Source organism: Phalacrocorax aristotelis, chromosome 20, assembly GCF_949628215.1.
Source record: "Phalacrocorax aristotelis chromosome 20, bGulAri2.1, whole genome shotgun sequence".
Classification (NCBI taxonomy): Eukaryota; Metazoa; Chordata; class Aves; order Suliformes; family Phalacrocoracidae; genus Phalacrocorax; species Phalacrocorax aristotelis.
Window position 1 is genome coordinate 2246674 of NC_134295.1, and position 20638 is coordinate 2267311.

At 44.6% G+C, this 20638-nt stretch overlaps 1 protein-coding gene across 12 annotated transcripts in view; it reads left to right on the top strand.

The window, feature by feature from the left end:
* Positions 1 to 737: 737 nt before the first annotated feature.
* Positions 738 to 20638, top strand: part of PUM1 (pumilio RNA binding family member 1) — a 77302-nt gene continuing 57401 nt past the window's right edge. For 9 of the 12 annotated variants that reach the window (XM_075114993.1, XM_075114996.1, XM_075114997.1 and 6 more), the window contains exons 1-3: positions 741 to 922; positions 5095 to 5468; positions 20253 to 20321. In XM_075114993.1, coding sequence (XP_074971094.1) covers positions 5106 to 5468; positions 20253 to 20321 — 432 coding nt within the window. In that variant the 5' untranslated portion in view covers positions 741 to 922; positions 5095 to 5105. Of the gene's footprint in view, positions 923 to 5094; positions 5469 to 20252; positions 20322 to 20638 lie in introns of all 12 variants that reach the window. The other 3 variants (XM_075115005.1, XM_075115004.1, XM_075115003.1) reach the window with 3 other exon arrangements.

The window sequence follows — 20638 nt, forward strand, 5'->3', positions numbered from 1 at the left end:
TTATTGCAGAAACTACCGCTCCCAGAGTTCAGCGCTTTGTTTTAATGTCCAGGCTCTGAGAGCCGGGCCGGCGCACGCTGGGCTGTGTAGTTTCCCCCCCACACCCAGTCCTGGCTTTGTGGGGAAGGGGAATGGAGGAGGGATGAAGGGGAAACAACGCAAAATTGTGTTTGGTTGCTGGTGCTGGGCTTATAAAGGTGTGGGGCGAGGACAAGCCACTCTCCCCACCTCGGCTTTGTGCCCCTGGCATGGTTCTTCATCGCCTTTGTGTGAGCAGGCCGCGGGTGGCGGGGGGTGTTTTGGGCAGGGGCACAGGCAGCTGCCCGGTGGCTCCTGCCCGCTGCGGGCCTGGGGGTGCCCAAGGTCTGGGGCGGTGGCGGCTCAACCACAGCACGCTTAATTCAGGGTGGTGGCAGCATGGGGCTGAGCACGGTCTGAGCCCCCAGCCCAGTGGGGGAAGCGATTACAGCCTGAGGCCCTCAGCCCGGGTTTAGCACCAACCTAAACCGGTCCTGGACCTAAGCTGGCCCGAACTTGACCCCAAGCTGAGCCGGGCCTGGCCCTAAGCCGGGCCTGGCCCCAAGCTGAGCCGGGCCTGGCCGGGGAGCGGCGACACCCGCGAGGGGACGCGCCAGAGGGTGTCGGGCACGGCGTGTCCCCACCGCGCTGGTCCCGGCGGGGCGCGGTGCGGGTTTGGGGAGGGGAGGGAAGGGAAGGGGCCGCGGGTAAGGCCCGTCCCTGCCCATCCCGGCCGGGCGAGCGGCGGCCCGGCGCCGCTTGGAGCGGCCTCGCCTTCCCGGCGTGCAGCGCGACGCCCGTCCCCGCCGGGCCGCCATGTTGTCGGAGTGAAAAGCTGGGGGAGAGGCAGGCGGCGAGCGGCCGGGGGGGGGCCGAGATCCGTCTTCATCCTACCGCTCCGCCCGTGAGTATCGGCACCGGACTGGGCCCCCGCCGCGCCGCGCACCTCAGCGGAGCCGCCGGTGGGGCCATATTGGTGGGGGGGCCCGGCGGAGTGGCGCCAGGCCGCCCCGAAGGCGAGTGGCGGCGGAGCGCTGCGCCCGGCTCTCCCGCCCGGCTCCTCGGGGGCTGGGGCCTGGCCCCTATTGTTACCGGGGAGGGGGGGGCGCGGCGGGCCCCCGCCTCTCTCCCGCCAGCGGCTCTCGGGCCGCTCACCGTCGCGCCCCGGCGGGCAGGGAGGGGGTGTTATTGTTGAGGGGCGGCGGGCCCATCCCGGCCGGGCGTCGTCGCCCCCCGCCTTCCCCCCCTTCACCCGGTCCCGGCCCGCCGCGGGGGCCCCGGGGCTCCCCCTGCTCCCGGGGGGTCGGCCCGACGGGAGGGCCGAGGCCGCGCTTTGTTGCGTCGGGGGTCCGGCCCGGCGCTGGCCCGCGTTGAGGGGGGGGGTGTTTCTGCCCTCCCCGCCGGCCTTGGGGGGGGGGTCTTCGGCGGGGCTTGGGGGGCCTCGGCCTCCCCGGGAGGGGAGAGGGCCGGTGCCCCTCGAGTGGGAGGGAAGGAAAATGCAGACAATACTTTTTGATGTGCTGGGTGACCCTGGGGTTTTTGTGTTTGTGTGTTTTTTTTTTTTTAATTATTATTCCTTGTTTTTATCACCATTTCGTATAATACCAGCGTTTGGCCCTTTCTAATTGTACGCGTGTAAATTTAAGAGTTGCTCTCGTGCCCCAACCTGAGAAATACTCGTTTTTTTTCTTTTTCCTTTGGTCAATGTTTAATAACTTTGTTCTGAGCGGAGATTTTATTCGACAGATCATGAGTAAGGAATTTCCTTTATTAAGAGCGAGGGAGGTGGGGTAAGGGGTAGCATTTATCTTCTAATGTTTTAACGCTGGTTTAAGCAATTTGGTCAGTGATCAATTTACCTGCTTCCTGCTGCGTCTCCCCAGGTTTTCAGGAAAACACAAGGTTTAACGTTAAAAGTTCTGGTAGGCCACACAGCTCTCGAACAATGGCTGTGCTTTAATTTCCAGCCTAACTTTCAAAAAACAACCCCAAAAACCACCCAACCCGAACTCTTTTCTAGTTCACGATTGAACTTGTTGAAACCCGCATCTTGTGCCGACTTTATTTTTTAATACTGTCTGTTATTTTTAGAGGAATCTTGGAAAAGAGCAAGGAAGGGGTAGCTGTGCTTGATGCAGATTAAAGCTGCCTTATTCAGCGTCGTCGCCACTTAAGCTTAAAACTTACTCGGAGATTTCTCCGAAGTTTTTGTTGCCTATGGAAGGTCCCATAATCTAAGGGTTTTTTGCTCATAATGATAACACAGGATGGCTTATTTACATGCGATGTTTTGTATCAAGGGAAAAGGAAAATTTTCTGCTTTGAGCGCATTGTTGCAGTGTGAAGCCTTTGTTTGTAAATACGGAACTCTTCCAAGCAAACGGTTTACCGAGGAAAAGTTGATCATATATATTTTACTAAGACTTTGGGAATGAAAAAGGTCCCAGTAGCCATTAGCAGGGGCGAGCCTTGCAGCTGCCAGTTAGCTAATGAATGTGCGTTGTGTAGGTGACTTAACATATTTCTGATGCTCTGTGTGCTTTGAATGACAGGATTCAGCTGTCCGCTACATTTAACATGGCATTTCTATAAAAACACATCTTGGAACTAAACTTGAACTACCCAGAATGCTCTTTTCCCCTTTGCTCCCTTTCAAAATGTCGCCTTTGCCAAGTTTTTCCTCTCGTGTTTGGAGCTGCCTTGTCTGTATTAGATGAAAGAGGAAGCGTCTGGGAGCAGGAGGCACTTGAGTGGATCTTCATAGTACCTTGACTGAGATTTTCTAGTTGCAAAAACCCCCTGTCTTTATAGTAATGTGATTATTAACCACCTGCCTGCAAACGAAAGCAGAAATGGGTTTGTGCTGGTGAACGGTGAGGCCTTGCAGCCCACTGCCTTTTGGAGGAGGAAGGTAACGTTGTGGCTGCGCTGACTTCCACTCGCAACTTTGGGCGTTGTGGTATTTCCAGCTGGAAACGGGGGCTTGTGGTGATATGTAAATACTTGAGAGGTTTTGTGGATTCATAGTATCTCCTTATATTTTTTAAGACTGTCCTGAGATAACTTGTAACCTCTTTCCATAGGGGCTGCTCAGGTTTCATTGTCTGCAATTAATGTACACCCCGACTTGGTGATGTGTGAATTTATTAGTAATTACTTAGTTTTTTTCTTCTTGTGTAGAGGAGCGTTATTGTTTCATTTCACGTTACTGAAGGATTTCGTTTATAATGTTTATTAAAGGAAAGATGCCACAAAATTGTAGCATTTTATTTTTAACAATCAGGGAAGTTTAGTAATACCAGGTGTTGTCACAGGGTTGTATGAAGTATTTGGGGAAGGTGGTGATTTCCAGGCTTTATGAAAGACAGAGGAGTTATTTCTGTTAAATGTTACTGGTATTTAAGTTGTGAAGGTCTTTGAATGTATAAAGCGCCTTGCAGAGTTGCTGGCTTATGTGGCCGTGGAGGCTCTGTGTGTGTGTGTTGGCAAATGCATGTTGTAGGTGCAATAAAAAAAAATCTTAGCACGACAGTTCTTATAGTAATTTTCTTCCAAGTGTTAACACTGTTCTCCATTAGCAGGACAAACCTGAGTAAGTTTGATCAAAGACAGGACTTGGATTTTTTTTTTTTATTAGCGTGTGTGTCAACTTTGTCTCTCCACTGTTAGAAAATTGTTCTTGGAAGTTGCTTGTAGTAGTTGACCGTTGTTCAAAACTACTACGATGAGCAGAGAGGAAACAGAGCTGCCTTTCAGGCCGTTGGAGCTGCTGTCAGGATCAGGGCCAAGGTTTACAGCCACCAAGGTACAAGACTAAAAGCATTCTCATGCTGGTACGCAGCTGTGGTGGGGGTCCATATGGGCTGAATACCCCTGTCCGGGCCCCAGTTTCATCGTTACAGCTCTGTGGTATTTTTTGGGTTGCCTTTGGGTAACTGAAGTGATAAAGTAGCAGTCTTTACAAAATAATAATACTGACTATACTGTGCCTTTAAAAACAAATTTGGCTGTGTGCTCTGTGTTGGCTTAGCACGACATAACGGCGTAAAGCACTTTTCTGTTCACACGTAATGTCTTTATTGCTCTCAGGATCAGCTGATAACATCTTAAAATAACGAACTTGTGTTTTTGTGGTGCTGGCATGCTACCAAAATATTTGGGGGGATAGTAAATTGGTGAGTTGCTGTCAGCCGAGTCTGCCTGTTGCCCCCCTGTGCGCAGATGATTTTGGGTGTGTACAAAGCATTTAGGGTATTTTTGGTGTTGGACAGTTTCTGTGACTCGTCCAGCTTTCCCCTGGCGCTGTCGACAGCGGGACCGGCGCTGCTGGCTGCTCCAGCTCTGGAAGGTTCTGCCGAGATGCTGGGCACCAAAAGGTTAGCTGTTCTTTCTCCAGGGAATCTCATACAAAATGTGTTGGGGTGTTTTACCATCTCACGACCAAAGCCAGCTTCTGAGTTTGCAGGAAGAGTGCACATTGTGTTTGGGATTTAATTAACCGTATAAGCAGAAATCCAGTATTTTAAGTTTGTGTTTCAAAAAAATAAAAAAGGCAACAACAAACCTGTTGCCTTGATGTTTTGCATGACTGAATGAACACATTGTGATACAGTGGGACTCGTGTATTGATTGAAGATCTGCCTCGTAATTTGTCAGGTGTAAACAAGCACGGCAGGCACTGATGGTGTAATTTGTGTTCCACTGGGTTTTTTGGGGGCTTTTTTCTAGCAATTTTCTGTGGCAGCGCTCCAGTGGTGTTTTTTCCATCGCATAAATTGGCATTCTGATTTCAGCGTAATGGGTACCTTACATGAATCTTGCATATACTGATAACACTTTGCAGCACAAAATGTGGGGTTTTGGGCTAGCCTGCATTTTTGTATGATATTTTAGTTGGTAGGTTAATGGAGCAAATAACTATGTTAAAAGGCGTCAGATTTGGCATCGTGGTGTTTCCCTGCCAGTCACAAGATGGGTGTGTTATTTAATATGTAAAGCTGAAGCTGTAAGGATTTCATGTTTTCTTTTCCTTCTCTCTTTCTCGCCGTCTCTCCCCCTTCCCCTCACTCCCCGTAGGTGTTGGTGGAATGAGCGTTGCGTGTGTTTTGAAGAGAAAAGCAGTACTCTGGCAGGACTCGTTCAGCCCCCACCTGAAACAGCACGCTCAAGATACAGCTAATCCCAACATGCCTGTTGTATTGACATCTGGAACAGGGTCCCAGGCTCAGCAACAGCCAGCTGCAAATCAGGCGCTTGCAGCAGGGACGCACTCCAGTCCTGTTCCTGGATCCATAGGAGTTGCAGGCCGCTCCCAGGACGACGCTATGGTGGATTACTTCTTCCAGAGGCAGCATGGTGAGCAGCTTGGGGGAGGAGGAAGTGGTGGAGGCGGCTATAATAACAGCAAACATCGCTGGCCTACTGGGGATAACATTCATGCAGAACATCAGGTAAAAAAAAGTTCAATGTTTCCAAACTCAACACGTGAACGCATCGGGCTTATGATAGATGCTTTAATGACACTGTTTAAAGCTTAAGCTGGTTATTGTGCAGTTGGAATGGCAACAGTTGTACTTTCTGTTTTCTCTTTCCAGGATTGCGGTGCCTTGGTAGCTATAAGCTGAAATGTTTCTGCTCTTGAGGGTGTTGAAAGCCCAATCCACTCTCTGTGACAGTCCAATGCGTGTTTGCAACATTTATTTTATTTTTTGTTTTTGGATGTGCGAACCAGTGTAGCAGCGACTGCTGCTGCTTTTCAGATCTGTTGCTGTAGTTAAATAATTCTTATGTAATGCTATTACAAAACTGCCAATGCATGTAGGCTGAGCTTTTACCATTCCCAATATTGAAAAACACCGATCTGGAAGTTGCTGGTAATGTGTTTTCCTGGGTTTCTTTGCTTGTTTGTTTTGGGTTTGGGTTTTTTTGGTTATAAGTGGGAGGGAAAAGAGCTATTAATGTGCTTAGCTGAACTGAGAAGAGAACAGCCTTAAGAATGTCATGAAATGGTGCTTTTAGAAACACGGCTAACTTCTTACAGGGCCTTAATGTCTCTAAAAGGGTAGTGGGCCAAAACGTGTCGCGGTAGTAGTGTTTACTAGAAGGCTTTTCAGTAGTTGCATTGTCAGATGTGCTGCGAGTTAAATGAGTGCATGACTCACTCTAGCTTTCTGTCTGTGACCTGTAACTCACTCTTCAAAGAAGATGTGCTTCTTCTAAGGAAGAGTGCATGTGTAAGCACATTCTAACACCGAATGATTCCCACAAATACTGTCAGAGCAGCAGACACAAAGCTTTTGCAACCTTTCTGAATATCTCCTGCCTCTGGTTTTTCAAATGAAAGCGAACAAGCCCTTGCTCCTCTGCTCTGCCTCCCCAGGGGATGTGTTGCCAGCCGGACTGTTTAAAAGCAAACATTGCAGTGAATTTTGCAACCTCACTGAAGTCGGTGTGTATATCCACAAAGAAGTAAACACAAGCGCCCTGTTAGTTTGTTCTGGAGGAAAAATTGCATAAAATGTGAACTAAGCAGCTGGAGGAATGGTGTAGTTATTCCCTTATGTGGAAACGCAGTATTTAGTTAAGTTGTGGCTTTAAAGAAAATAACGGCATTGAAAGGAGATGTAGTTTTTCTGTCGACTGCCCAAGTTTTCAGTTACTAAAGGTAAAACCTGTTGCAAGAGACATCGATGGAAGAGATCTTAATGTGCTTTGCATTGTGTAAGAAACAGTAGGCAAAAATTTCTTACTGAAAGGCTGCAACTTTTAGGTTTTTAAAATAAAAACTGTCATGCAGTCTGGTGTGGAGATACTTGGGCAGGGACTGCTTTTGTTTGGGCATTTTGTGGAAAGATGACTTCATGAATTAAGATGAATGTCATAAAATTCCCAGTCCTCCTTTCCTTTAGCTCATATGTTCATCTTCCTTTCTCTGAAAATCCCTGGAAGCACAGACAGCAGACCTCACTGGAGCTGGGGGGTTGGGAAAAGGACACCCAAACCTTGCAGTCATTAAAAACTGCACTGGTGTTTGAACTTTTTCTTACTGCATTCTTTAATAACCAGAAGACTTAAACTTTCACTCGAACAAAAGAATCCTAGCAGTTACAGACACTTGCCCTGATGTCAGTAGGTGTGTTGCTCTTCCTCAGCTTGATTTTCTTCAGGGACTTCTTGAATGAAATGATACTTATGAATGTGCCACCTAATGAAAGAAAAACCCATTAGCTCGTTTAAGTGAACTTTTAAAAAATAATGCAGGTGTTTTTTGGAGGCAGAACAGTTCTGAGAAGGTTGCAGTGGACAAGGTATACCTGCAGGATTAAGCTCACAAGGCTCTCTGTGATGCTTTCTCTGTTTTCCCCGTGTGATCTGAAGCTGAAGAAATACCCACTATAATATAGTTAACATTAGGACCTTATCTCTTCTACTTCCTGTTGGTTTTTGCGTTGGCTGTAACGTATTTGTCGCATAGTCCTGATGTTTTGCATTCAGTATACATCTTTAAACCAATCTCCGCATTTAATTTTTTCAGCATTGACTCTGAGATGGGGCAGTAACCCTTTCCTCATGTGTTTTACTTGATACCGTATACTCCAGTGGTTGCTGGGCAGTTTTATCTATGTATTTATTGCTTCAGCCTTTCTTTAGTGCCTCTTTTGCCATGGTTCTCTCTTTGCCTTGGGGTTTTACTCATGGGAAGCAGAATTCAAGATATATGTAATCCTAATGCTGCCGTTCCCTTTGGCTTTTTGGCCACCTCTGCATCTGCTTCTTAAATTATAAATTCCTTGGAGGAAGAACTAGTTTTATGCATGAAAAATGATTGAATTCAGTTTAGGCTTAGCTGGGGTAGAATTGAATTTTCCTGCAAGAAGAGAAGTGGAAGGAAGTGCTGGGACATGCAGAGGGGTGGGGAATCGTTATGGGTGTCTGCTAAGTCTCAATTTCTTATGGATATACTCATATTATTGTACTCTTGATTTTAGACTTTCAAAGATAATGCAGTGAGGGCCCTTGCCTTGTTGCCTTGAAGACTGGTTAGGAAACGCAGTAGCTAAAAGGTAATGGAAAGTTGAAAAAAATAAGTATAGGGTAATATAGGTTAATGTCTGTCTAGAGCTTGGGAGGTCGTAATTAAAGGTAGAGGTTTTTTTTTTAATTGTTGAATCCCAGTTTGTGTTTTGTTACCCGGGTAGACAGACATCTCCGTCTGTTGGTGATAATACTCCAGTGATTTTTACCAAATGATAGCATTTCATCATGTGTTATTAAATAGCTATGAGTGTTGTGAGTCAGAACTTATTTACGGTATCCTTGCTTTTCAATTTTTATTGTGCTGGCCATTCCTCCTTGTCATGTGTTCGTACTTTGACTAGCAGCTCTGAGAAGTGAGTTGTAAATAGCTTTGGTAGGGGATGTCTTAAGAAGTTTCTCTGCTCCCAAGGAAACAGATATTTTCCTGTTGTTCACAACAAGAGGACACTATATAAAGCTAAGCAATTAAAGATGCTGCTATCATTTTGCATATTTAGGTATGAAAGATACGCCATCCATCCAAATAACATATATTATGAACTCCTCTGTGTTCTTGCAGACACTGAAGTAATGGTGAGATCAGACTTCTTCTTTCCTAGATTGGAATCTCTGAACTCCTAAGCAAACTTGCAGCTGTCTGCAGCTACAAATGCTTCATCACCAAACTTTACATGGAAGACACTTCCATCAGCCAGGTCCTAACTGCAAAGTGTAGTCTTCTTTTATCCACAGAAAGCAGCAAGATGAGGTTGGGTGTCAATGCCCACCAGTCATTTTGAGATTCAAACTGAAGAGGTTTAGGCTGTCGTGCATCTACGATGCCCGGTTACTCTTCAGGTTGCTTGGGCCTGCAGTTATGCTGGCTGCGCTGGGGTGTCTTTATGCTGTTTATCCTGTGAAAAAATGAGGAGAGATCAGAACCTCACGTAGATGAGTGAAGAGGTACAAGATGGCTCCTGACGAGTAATGGCCTGCGTTGGATTTGTTTTGGTTATGAAAGGTCACATTACAAATGCAAACAGCCATCTATTACTCCTGAGGGGAATGAAAAGATGGTCGAGGTATTCAGCTGGGACAGGTTATCAACACCGAGCAGGTTTTTAGGAAAATTGGCTGGGTTCTCTTGGATGGGGTCTCTCGCGGCTTGTGCGTGTATGTTCTTGAACTGGAGTGAAGAGAGAGTGTCTTTGGTGGTGGTCCCTTCTGAATAACAGCGAATGGATATGCTTAGACTGTCTGAATTGCAGTTAGGGTAATATGGGACTTGCTTAGTAGAAGCAAATGATTTTAGGCATTTGCTGTCTTTGAGAGCATGTTTAATTAATAATTTGAGACAATAGAACTCTGCAGGGATCATTTTGTTGAATGTGGGGAATTTTTCACATATAGTTGGTGAAGAATAGTGAGAGCAACAGGGCTGGGACTGGATTTTATGTTCAGTTTTGCCTTTTGGCAATATGACTGTGCAACTACTTAACTGGGAACTTGAATTAAAGTGGAGACAGAAGGTAGTTCTCCTGGCAGCTGCCCTTCTAGAACACAGCTACTCAAACCATGCTGCTTGCTGCTGTGAAAGTGTCTGGATTTGATGTTGTTTGACAATATTTGGTGCCTGGTGGCAGATGTCATGACCAGAGTTTGCCTTAAAGCCATGGCAAGGTCTTCCAAAAAGATCCTGGAGCTAAGGAAGCAGAAGCCCTAGTGTTTGTTCTTCCAAAGTGGAATCCCACTAAGCTAACTCTTCAGGACAGAGGTTTCCTCATCAGCCTATATAACGCACCTAGTGTATGAGTGCCACTGTGGTCCAAATAATCTGGCTTGTTGTCTGGGCTAGAGTTGAAGGCATGGGGTGAGTCCTAAATCACATACACGGTGTGATAGAACACGTGGCTCTCTTCTTGAAGAATGCTTTCTGGTCTATGTTTTGTTAAATCTGTTGAATTTTCAGGGGTACTTCCTTGTATCACAGTGAACTGGTTAAGGCTTTTCTTACATTGACACTGAAGTGGCTGTGCTAACTTGATACCTGGATAATTTAGAACATAATACCTTGCTGAAATGAAATGCCTAGTTTGGCTGATTGTTTTGCAGAGATTTCTTTACAGTAAAGGTGGTCTCTTGTGGGGGGTGGAATCAGAACATTTGATTTAGTTATGTGCTTTACATTGCCCTTTGAAAATCCTTCCTGAGTTAGAAGGAGCATGAGTCGATTGGCTAAGTTGGGTATTGGGAAAAATCCTTCTCTTGCGTAGGGGAGAAAAAACAGCCTAAAATCTTCAGAAAGTCAGTTAAGTCTGCTTCCTCTGAGTCTGTAGGTTTTACTGTCCCTGACAGGCAGTTGCAAGGTATCTGGCTCTAGTTGAGATCACGCAAAAGAAGTGATGTGCTGGCTTTGGGATTGCTCTGTGGTATATCATCTCTGTGGTGCTGCTTCCTTGCTGTGGTGCTTGCTCAGGAAGAGCAAAGATATTTTCATGCTGTTGAATTTGAAATATTTGAAATTTTTTGATGCTTCAAGAAGACAGTTAATCTATTGTGCCCAAGCGTGTTTCGAACAGAACTTTATTTGAGTATAGCTTCTGTCTGTCTTCTTCCTCCCCTCTCTCCAGCTTTGCTTTCCCCTTATCAGCTCTTCTGTGGTTTGCCAAGTTGGCGTGACCTATCTGTGCTTCTGCAGAACAGGTTGTGATACTCGTAGTGTATTTGTAAATTGGTGAAACTTTACAAAAGATACAAGCCATATCATTCATCCACGGTAGCCTCTTCCTTGCAAACTGGCACAATTAATTCCAGCTGCTGGTCGGAAGTCTCCTTAACAAAGAGCTGTCTCAGAGCATTGCTTCTAGTGTTGCCTGTGTCTGAAAACTTGCTTATAGGTGTATGCTGAGACAATTCTCTAAAGCTGTCTTCTCTGAATGATGATTTTGCGGGTCTGTGATGAACAAACTTGCCTTTGTGTGCGGATATCACGTGATGCTGTGCTCCCTCCCGTCAAGCGATCTGCCCTCAGATATCCTGTTACTCCTCTTCCTTTGTTAAGGGTAACTTCTGTTCCAGGGCAGTTGCTTTTATTGGGAGAATCTGGCCATGTTACTTACCTTGTACTGAAGCTGTGCTTCAGACCTCGATTCTGCACTGGGGTGAAACGCAAGGGTTACTAAACCCTCAAATTAGCCCTTTGCCCTGCTGCCAACAGTTGTTGTGGCATGGGGCTGCTTGCATCTGTTCCTGAGAGAAGTACTGAGCTTGGCACTGGAATGAGACATTGCTGCATCCTTTCTTCACACCTTTTTTCCTCTGAATTTAAACCTCAGAGGGTCATAGTGGTGGGACTGAAAGGAAGAGCCTTCCCGGGGGTCAAACGAGCCAGATCTTAGTGTAGCCATGAGTGCTTGTGCAAAAAACATCGATCCACGCATGCATCTGGGAAGCAGAAGACAGTTTTCCCAAGGCATTGCCAGCTGCAGTGGGTCAAAACTTAGGTTCGTTCTTCCATAAGCCAATATTTTGGAAGTTTGCACCCCAACAATATATGCCCAATACATCGCAGAGTAACCTAAATTCCACATTGATCAAGAACTTCCCTTGGTGAATAAAATCTGAGGAAAAACATAATTAGCTAACTAAGCCAAGCCATTCTGAAAGCCTGCCTTTCTTGCATTTATTTCTGTATCCTGAATCATTAATCATTTTGGCTAAACGCCACATAAAGCATTAGCCAATCTGCAATTTCAATAGCTTTTTGCTTCGGATGCTAATGGTAGTAGCAATTCTAATGATGAATCCTTTACTACAAAAATAGTAGTTTAACCACCTAATCCTGTCTAATACCTGTGACTTCACATTCTTTCTTTACCGACTATTGTTATAGGAGAGGGCTAAAAATAGTGCTGTAATCAGTTGATGGAACAACATATTTTAACCCTGGATGTAGTTGTTAGTGGCAAGCCTGTTGTTGACAGTGTGTGGTGCTTTTGTTATTGTCAGCTGGTAAATACTTTTTTTTTTTTCCCCTCCCCTAGATACTATATATGTGTGTACGTATGCACTCAGAGTAGATGTTTTTCAAAGAACTTGCTAATGTGAGCTGTTCAACCAAGACAAATGCAGGCAGTCTCCCACGGCTGAGTAGGAGGCATTTGTTTCCATCTGAAATTTGTAAACCTTTGGTAAATTTAAAAAGCTTTAACAACTTGTGAGTGTATAAATCAAGTGCTACAAAGCCAGCCATATTTTTTTTTTCTCCTCTCCATTTAAACGATACTTTATTCAGGCAGCAGCCTGAATGGTTTTGATATTTCTTGTTCCTAGTGTTCTTGTAGTAATGGTGACCCTTTTTTGAGGAATGTTTTACTAAAAGATAAAAGAGGTTTTGGGTGTTTTTCCCTATTACAAATTGATCAAGACTTAAAATGTGGAGGCCTAATGGATGGAAACTTTAGATGACACTTGCCTTTTCACGCTTGCGGAGCGCACATGAGTTAAAAATAAGTGTCCAAGTAACAATCACACTTTTGAGGTGCTCTGGGTAAGCACTCAAAATGTACCTTTGCAAACTTGGAATCTCTCATCTCTTGCTTTTTCACAGAAACAAACACCCTTTGTCTTAGGAGCTGAGAAATCATAGCATTTTGATCTATCCTGACAAGTATAACGGTAACGCGATTTCCCGCATTACTCTGCAGGAGTAGAAGAGCAAACAGAGTGGTCTTCTAGCAAGGTGGGCCTGTGAAGCTTGTGCAGAGCTTAAATTCTCGGAGCCGGGAGCACAGCTGGCATCTGCAGGGGCTGAAGAATGAGCCCTTGCCATGGATTTGTGGTCCCAGTGCCCGGCCCTTGCCTGCGCTTTTGATTTGCCAGGATGGCAGATAAGTTTAGGGTCCTTTGCCCAGAATTCCTTCTGATAGTATCCGTGGGATACCCTGGAATTTATTTGCTTGCCTGGCAGGACTGAAGGCTGCAGTTGGCTTTGTAATTTACTGTAGATCAAAGAAATTTTGAAGGCAGCCATTTACATATTCCAGGCTACCGAAATCCTGTCTTCGCAGTGTCCATCCTACCTTGGTTTCAGCAGGTGCTGTCCTGGGGGTTTTGCCTCCCGGTCAGAAATAGAATTGGAAGTGAGGGGTAGTGGCAGAATAAGTGCTGTAACCTAAGGGGGAGACAGCTGGGGCCCAGGTAGATCCTGGTGTCAGAAAGTGCTGGGGAAGCAGAAAGGAGCCTTTGAAATGGGGCCACATGGGGAGCGGCATTAGGGAGAGGGGAAATGGAGAAACTGGAGAGCTGAGGCTTACAGAAGCAGTCTCCTAGTTTGCTTTGGTTACCCTATTTAACATAATTGGCTTAATAGAAATAGATAGTTGAAACCCTCTTCAACCACTGTTACCACTAATAAATGCAGATACTTGATCTGATTAACCCTGTCCAACATCAAAAACGAAAACAAAAATTGTAAACCCTCAGGCTTCATAGTGTACTTTTAGAGACAATTTTTTAAGATCATCAGCTATACTATTTCTCATCTGGTTATTTCTCAGCTTCTTCTTTTCCAAAGGACTTTCTGGTTTGTTTATTTGCTTGTTTTTTTCTCCTGTATGCTTGGCTTTTTTTTTTTCTTTGCTTATTTCCACCTGTCCCCTCTCTTACTGGGAAACCTGACTTGCATAAGGAGGAAGAAATAATCCTTTGTGATTAAGAGTAAAATTTAACCTTTGATAGCCTTTCTGTGTCTGTCTGGGTGAATATAAATTCTACGTAAATGAGGATTCCTTAATATTTAAGGCTAGTGTACAATCCTCTGAGATACCTGCAGACCATGAAATGTGATACAGTATTGCGGTTTGTATTTATATGTAAAGGTCATATTAGCAGCCATATTTGCTTAATATAAGGTGCAGTGTTAACACTGATTATTGACATTAATATTTGCTTAAAATTACAATCCAGTTACTTCGCTGGTAGCTGTCAGTTTGGGAAAAAACCCTTGGATTATTCTAGAATAAAAAAATATGGCACTGGAAATCTAAAAGGTAAATATGCTGTTGCTCTCATGTTAATTTGTTAGGTCCTTCAAATCCCTGTTTAGTAATTGTAAGGACAGTTTGGGCCCCAGTTCCTGTTAATTTAACTGACCGCAGAATTCCTTTTGACAAGTGCCATTTAGCCCCGTGGGCCTTGTCATTTGCTGGGTTAAAGCAAAGTGGAGTTTTCAGTACCAGCAGTGCAGCGTGTCCCATCAAGTGCTTGGGTTTATTGCTTCTTTCTGTGGGCATGCTGGTGCTTTTGCAGGTTTCTCGGCTCATCCTTTGCTGTGTTACAGCTTTTTAGCACTGGAGACGTCAGACCCTGTTTTAGGATGGCTTGTTACAGATGTAACAGGAGAGGTTTGGTGCTCTTCTCTCTCTGTCCACCCTCACCCTCTTCCCTCGGTGATTCAGATCCTGGGGTCTTTGGTGGTGCCTGGGATGATTGCCTGAGTCTGCTTTGCTCTTCTGTAAGAAAAAACTTCCAAAACTTTTAAGTACCAGCTATACCTGTGACAGAGCATGTTTCTGGGGGGATGTTTGGAGGCAGGGAAGATTGTCTTGCCTGGTTTGTGGTGTGGTAGGTGAGCAGCAGGTCCAGAACCAAACGGTACCAGCACATAGAAAGAACGTCTTTAGCTGCTGGAATATTGCTTTCTCTATTTCTGGTATAGCTATATAAATTCAAAAGTGTTCCAGATACAGACAAGAACTAGTGTCTGTGTAGCTTTGGGACCAGGAAAGCATTTGCTTCTGAAATACTGTCACTGAGTTTTGCGATGGTGAGGCCCTCTAATCTCATTTAAAACAAACAAAAAAAACCAAAACCAAACTGTAATTGCCCTGCATAAGATGGCTACCTGACATAAATTAGCTGTGTGCTGCTTGAGGGGTTGAAAATCCACAGTGACTATGTTTGATGGAGAGTTGCTGAGAAGCTCTTCTGCTGTGTGGGAGGTTGAGTTCTGAAAATGGCCATTGACCTAGAGAGAAATTGGTTTGCGTGGTTGCAATCCACAGTAGGTGAGAGCAGAAAGCATTCTGTCTTTTGTCTTGTCCTCTCTAAAATAGGCGGTGGGTATCTGCTAATGAAACTTGGAAAGGCCAGAGTGTCTGAAGCCAAGGGGTTTTTATTCAGGAGCCTGAAAATAAGATTTGAGGTCTGACCTAGCGTAACTGTGTAATGAGTAATACAGCTGTCTGTCTCTTTATTGCGTGTTTTTCAGAGCAAAGGTGAAAATTGGTTAAGAGGGCTTTTGAGAGACTGAATTGACTTCAGCCTCGGCAAAGCGATGCGGTGGGTTTACTCCAGTTCCTCGGTGTGGCTCGTAGTTAGTGCACCAGGCGAATCGCTTTGGGGACGCGCTTCTGCCGTGCAGACAGGAAATTATTTATGAGTCAGTGAAGGGGCTCTAAGCTGGAGCATGTTACAGTGACATACATTCATATATTAGTGTGTGTGCAAATTGCTCTTCTTGAATGAGATTCTCATTAATTTTGGTGAGATGTACATAATTCCTGAGTGCATACACAGCATTTAATGTGAAGGGGAGGAATGTTCTTGTGCAATGAAATTGCTTTGTAACTCTCAGTAGCAGTGCTGCTGATGTACAGAGCCTTAATTTTGTTAAGCAGGCTTCAAAAGCAAGCTTGCTGGTTTTCCGTGTTATCAGAAAGAACGAGTACTCTTGACAAGAAGGTAGGGAGGTCTGTGCTTGGTAGTTGGCGAGGATGTGCGCTTTGCATTTTGCTTTGCAGAGGCAGCGTGCCTGGAGGTGGCTGTAATGGGGGTGCGAATGAGGGGTGCTGCTGCTGAGAGCAGGAGTCAGGCTTTTGTTGGATGAGTTACAAAACAATTGGGACTACAGCTGACCTCCCTTTGTTTGATTCCCGACGGTTCTTTAGATCACCCCTTCCTCCAAGGAGCCAGGTTGCCATGTCATATCCAGGTGTTGGGGCATTGCTTCCTTGTGTAGCCAGTTTACCTTGGCATTGTCTTCTGGATTTCTTTCAAAACTCTGGTTCAGTGATAATCAAATCTCACTGATGTTACCGCTCATCTATGAAGTTCTTCCTCTGTGGGCCTCCTTGTTTCTAGTGTTTACACCATCGTGACTCTGCTCTACAAGCCCATGTTCATTATAGGTCAGTGATAGATCCCGATGAGGTGGGAGATCACCTAAAGTCCCATTTAAGTCCCATTTCAGAGTATTGCCTGCCTTTTGGAATACTAACGTGTAGGAAGTCATGGCTGTGGCTTTAAGTTCTGCTGATTGACAAACTATTTGTTCTTCTTTCAAAGGGAAATGAAGGAGCCCTGTGGTACTTGTGTGTACCATATAAGAAAATGAGGTGGAGAGGTGTTGCTATCTAATATTGTAGAAGTGGGGAAATGAGAAGAGGACCTTCTGGGTATGGTCTTTGACAGCTGAATAATAAACTAGTCTGTGTTACAAACAAATAGATACAATGATCGGTGGAGATGAAGGAGCTATGTGACCAAGAGAAAGGGCCTCAAAATCAGTGGTTATGTGCATTTGGAGAATACGGTGCCTGAAAGTCAGCCACAAAGAACTGATTTAGGAAATGTTTTTGTCCCTAATTATTAGGATTGATGAGAGAGAGATGAGTAGGGGTTTGAGTTAAATATCTCTAATAAATAACTTCTTCCATTACATGACCTCTGATAGCGCATAGAGAAGCCGATATTATTTTATTTGTTTTTGATAGTCACTGGGGCAAAGAATATTTGGGAAGGAACTGGAGGCAGCCCATTTCCACTGTGTATCATTTAGCAGGGGAGGCTAGGATGGCAATTTGCAAACTAAGGCATGTTTGAAGGACAGCTTCTTTCAGACTCTTGAGAGGAGTGAAAATAACAGCCCTCTGTTAGGTGCGCAATTAAACCAACCAGGTATGAAAAAGCTGGAGGATGCCTTGCTTTCATGTTTATCCTGCTTTTTGCCCTTTACCACTCTTCTTACCTTGGTCCCTGTCACCTCCATAGTAATTAATTATATCATGGCATCGTTTGAAGACAAACATACTTTTCCATGTTGGAAACAGCCAAATAGTCAGTGCTGAGGAGAGCCATGCGTGCTTACTGGACTCTAGCTCCTAGATGAACAGGAATTGCTAAATTGTGTTTTCTGGTGGAGGATCATGAACTTGCATTGAAGGCGTTGACTGTGCTGGAGATGATGGTGTTGATGGTTACACCAGCTCTAGTTTCTTCACTGAGAATTCAGGCCAGCATGGGAGCACAGCTTCACACGCGGATGTAAATCATGTATTTGTGCCGCTGTAGGTGTTTAACAAGACGATAACGCGTTACTCTATTCAAGACAAACTCTTGAACAAGACAGCTGTAAAAATGTTCTTGCATCTAATGTGAACAAATAAAATACATGATTCTAGCATTTTTAAAAATGTTTGATGGAGTAAGGATGGTCACTAACATGCCAAAGTACCCTAAAGAAGGGTGAGAGAAAGGGTTGAGAAGAGGAGTTCATCCTTGTTTAGAAGCCACCTGCATGTTCTGCATGGGGTTTTCACCAGGGATGTTCGTGCAACTGAAGCTGCAAGGGGAGCTCAGCTCGGCAGCAGGGAGCTGGTAGGACTGGGATATGACCAAAACAAAATGCAAATGTCTCTTAATAACCTTTTGATTTGTGCTAGGAATGTAATGATTATATCTTTCTGGCAGCTTTGTTTTGAGGTTCCCATAGCACAACACCCACCTTTGGGAGTTTGTTTGTTTTGGCGAAGCTGGGGGACACGCACTAAGCAGCCTCTGTTGCTCGACTAGCACTTTCCAAGGCACTGCAGGTCCGGGATCAGTGCCACTGCGGCTGCACCTGTGGTTTGCTGGGACATTGCTTTAGCAGTGAGGGTAATGAACATCACCTACTGAATCTCTTTGTGTAGCTTCTCTATTCCTAGATCTCTCTTTGAAGTAATAATTTGCTACTGTTCAGCCTTTGTGGCTTGGCATGTCTGGGGGTTGCAGCACTTACCGTAGGTTCAGCTTGAAATGCTTCACAGAAGAATTTGGTCTTATGAACTCCTGTCTCACATGAGGCAATGGAGATATGTTTGCTGGCAGATGAGTGGTGGAGTTGACAGTAAAGGAAAGTCTTTGGTGTTGCCCCGTGCTGTAGTTTCTGGAAGGTGGAGTCCTGTTTTCACTCTGCGTTCGTGGTTGATGTGATAAGCGTCACCGCGGAAGGTGGCAAGACTGAGGCATAACTGAAAATAACTTTGAACTAAGATACAGTAATAAGAGGGTACCTTATTTTTAAACTGATTCCAAATGGCTGGCCATTGAGTATTTGCAAATTACATAAATATGTATTAGTAAATTCAACAATATGTTACTTATCTTTTGCAAAGTAGTATTGTCACAGAATAGCAGAATTCAGACTGGAAAGGGCTTCTGGGCATTATCTGTGGTGCTTTCCATGCATCTGATATTCTTGGATGGGGCAATTGAATCTTGGCTTAAAATAGAAATAAAGCGTAATCACAACAAAGCCTTGACTTGGTTCTGCTGGAAATAGTGGTGTGTCAGAAGTCGGGGTTAAGGTCAGTGAACATGCTGTAACTGCTCACAGCACTGGTCTCTGGCAGGGTGGTCCATTAGTATTTAAACCAGTTTTGGGGTTTTTTTTTGTCCTATAAATCCCCCACCAGGTATTATTGGGTTCCTTCCCTTTGCATAAAGGAGGCTGAGTCCAAATCACCTACCATGTCTTCAGTGGTGACACAGCTAAACACTGCATAATAAAGAGAGCCTGTAAAGGACTGCAGTGAATAGAGTTTGTGGATTACTTACAAATAAATGTTTTACAAACTATTACCCCTGCTCTAGCAGTAGGGTGTATCAGATCTGTTGGGTTGCAGGGATATTATGTAAATGTTGAGTAGGAAGCGTATAGTATTGCTTACGTGCCATCGTGTTTGTGGCTGTTGTAATAAGCGCTGCTTTGATACAGGTGTGTTATCTGAGGAGGGCAATAATCTAGTCTCAGTCCTAGCATGTGCTTGAACTTCTGAGCTTTGTCCTCAAGTTCGTCACTGGGTTTTTCTTCTTCACTTCTGCACATGTGCTCAATGGCTGCATCTGTAAGGACTCGCCTGGATGAGATTTGGGAATGAAAAGCAGAAGTGTTTTTTCTTGCATTTTCAACAGGTCTGACTTACTTAGCTAACGGTTTTAAATTGCTGCTTTTTTAATGTTCTAATTGAATCAACTTTCATCAAATCATGATGCAAAGCAGAAGCAGAAAATGGCATGCCTCCCCAGGTAAATGTATAGCTACAGGTCCTCCAGGTGAGCAAGGCCCATGTCACCTCCCGGGTCTGTTCCCTTGCTCCCACAGTGCCTGAGCTCTGCCCGCCGTGAACCTGGAAGGACTGACACACCTTGCGTGCCTTGCCTCAGCTGGCAAGTCTCGGCGCCCCCAGCGTAGCCACTGAGCTGTGTGGCTGCTGTGCCATGCGCCGGCAACATCTTGGGAATGAGGAAAAGGCCATACCCCATCAGGGGTTTTCTTAAGGTGTTTTGCACCCCAGTTTGTGCTTCTGTATTTCCACTTCGAGTCATTGTTGTGGGTGCAGTAACTAAAATTGGGAACTGATCTTACAGCATTTCTTGCTCTCCTTTCTTTAGCCCCCGCCCCCATTTCAAATGCTGTTTAATTTAATTTGCCGTTTGTTTCCACCGTTATGTTTTCTCTTTCATACAAATGTAACTTGAATATAAATCTGCTTGTTTTGTATGAGAATCTTTACTTGATTTTCACCTGAAAGGAAATGATGCTCACTTGCTTGCTTACGTATTGTCTCCCTCAGTTGAAATCATGCAGCTCACTGTGAAATATTAGTCTCTGCACTACACTTAGCAAAGGCAGTTTCATTAGACTGTGCGTGTCTTAAAAGTAATTGCTAGTTTTTCCTTTTTTGTGTGTGTATAAATCTAACACCAAACAAGTTGTAGCTTCTGAGAGACTTAAAGGTAAGTCATCTTTTGGAGCTCAGTGACGTTGTTATATTCTGTAATATGGAACGTAGCTCTCCGTCTGTATCAGAAAGATTGCTATAAACTATGATTATTATTAAGCAAAACAAATACAAGCATTTCCTCATGTGTTTTTCTTACCCATCTATAAATAGGTGCGTTCCATGGATGAACTGAATCATGATTTTCAAGCGCTTGCTCTGGAAGGACGGGCTATGGGAGAGGTAAGTGAAAGGCCTATAGAAAAAAAATCTGTATATTTTGGGGGGAGGAGGAAAACAAATAACAGTTTTTGAGGCTGCTGGAATGATTCTGAACTTGAGAGTTCTCCATTATGGCTGTGAAGCGTGTGTGTATATGTGTGTGTGCGCTTTAACAAAATAAAAACCTGTCAGGCTGGAATACATCTTAGTAGGAGGAACAGCTAAGCCCTCCACCTGTTGTATCATCAAACAGTAGAATGGTGGTTGTAAAAGAACAGTTAGAAATATGTCTTGTGACAAGTGTTACAATACTTGTAGCATGTTTATTTTGGGATCCA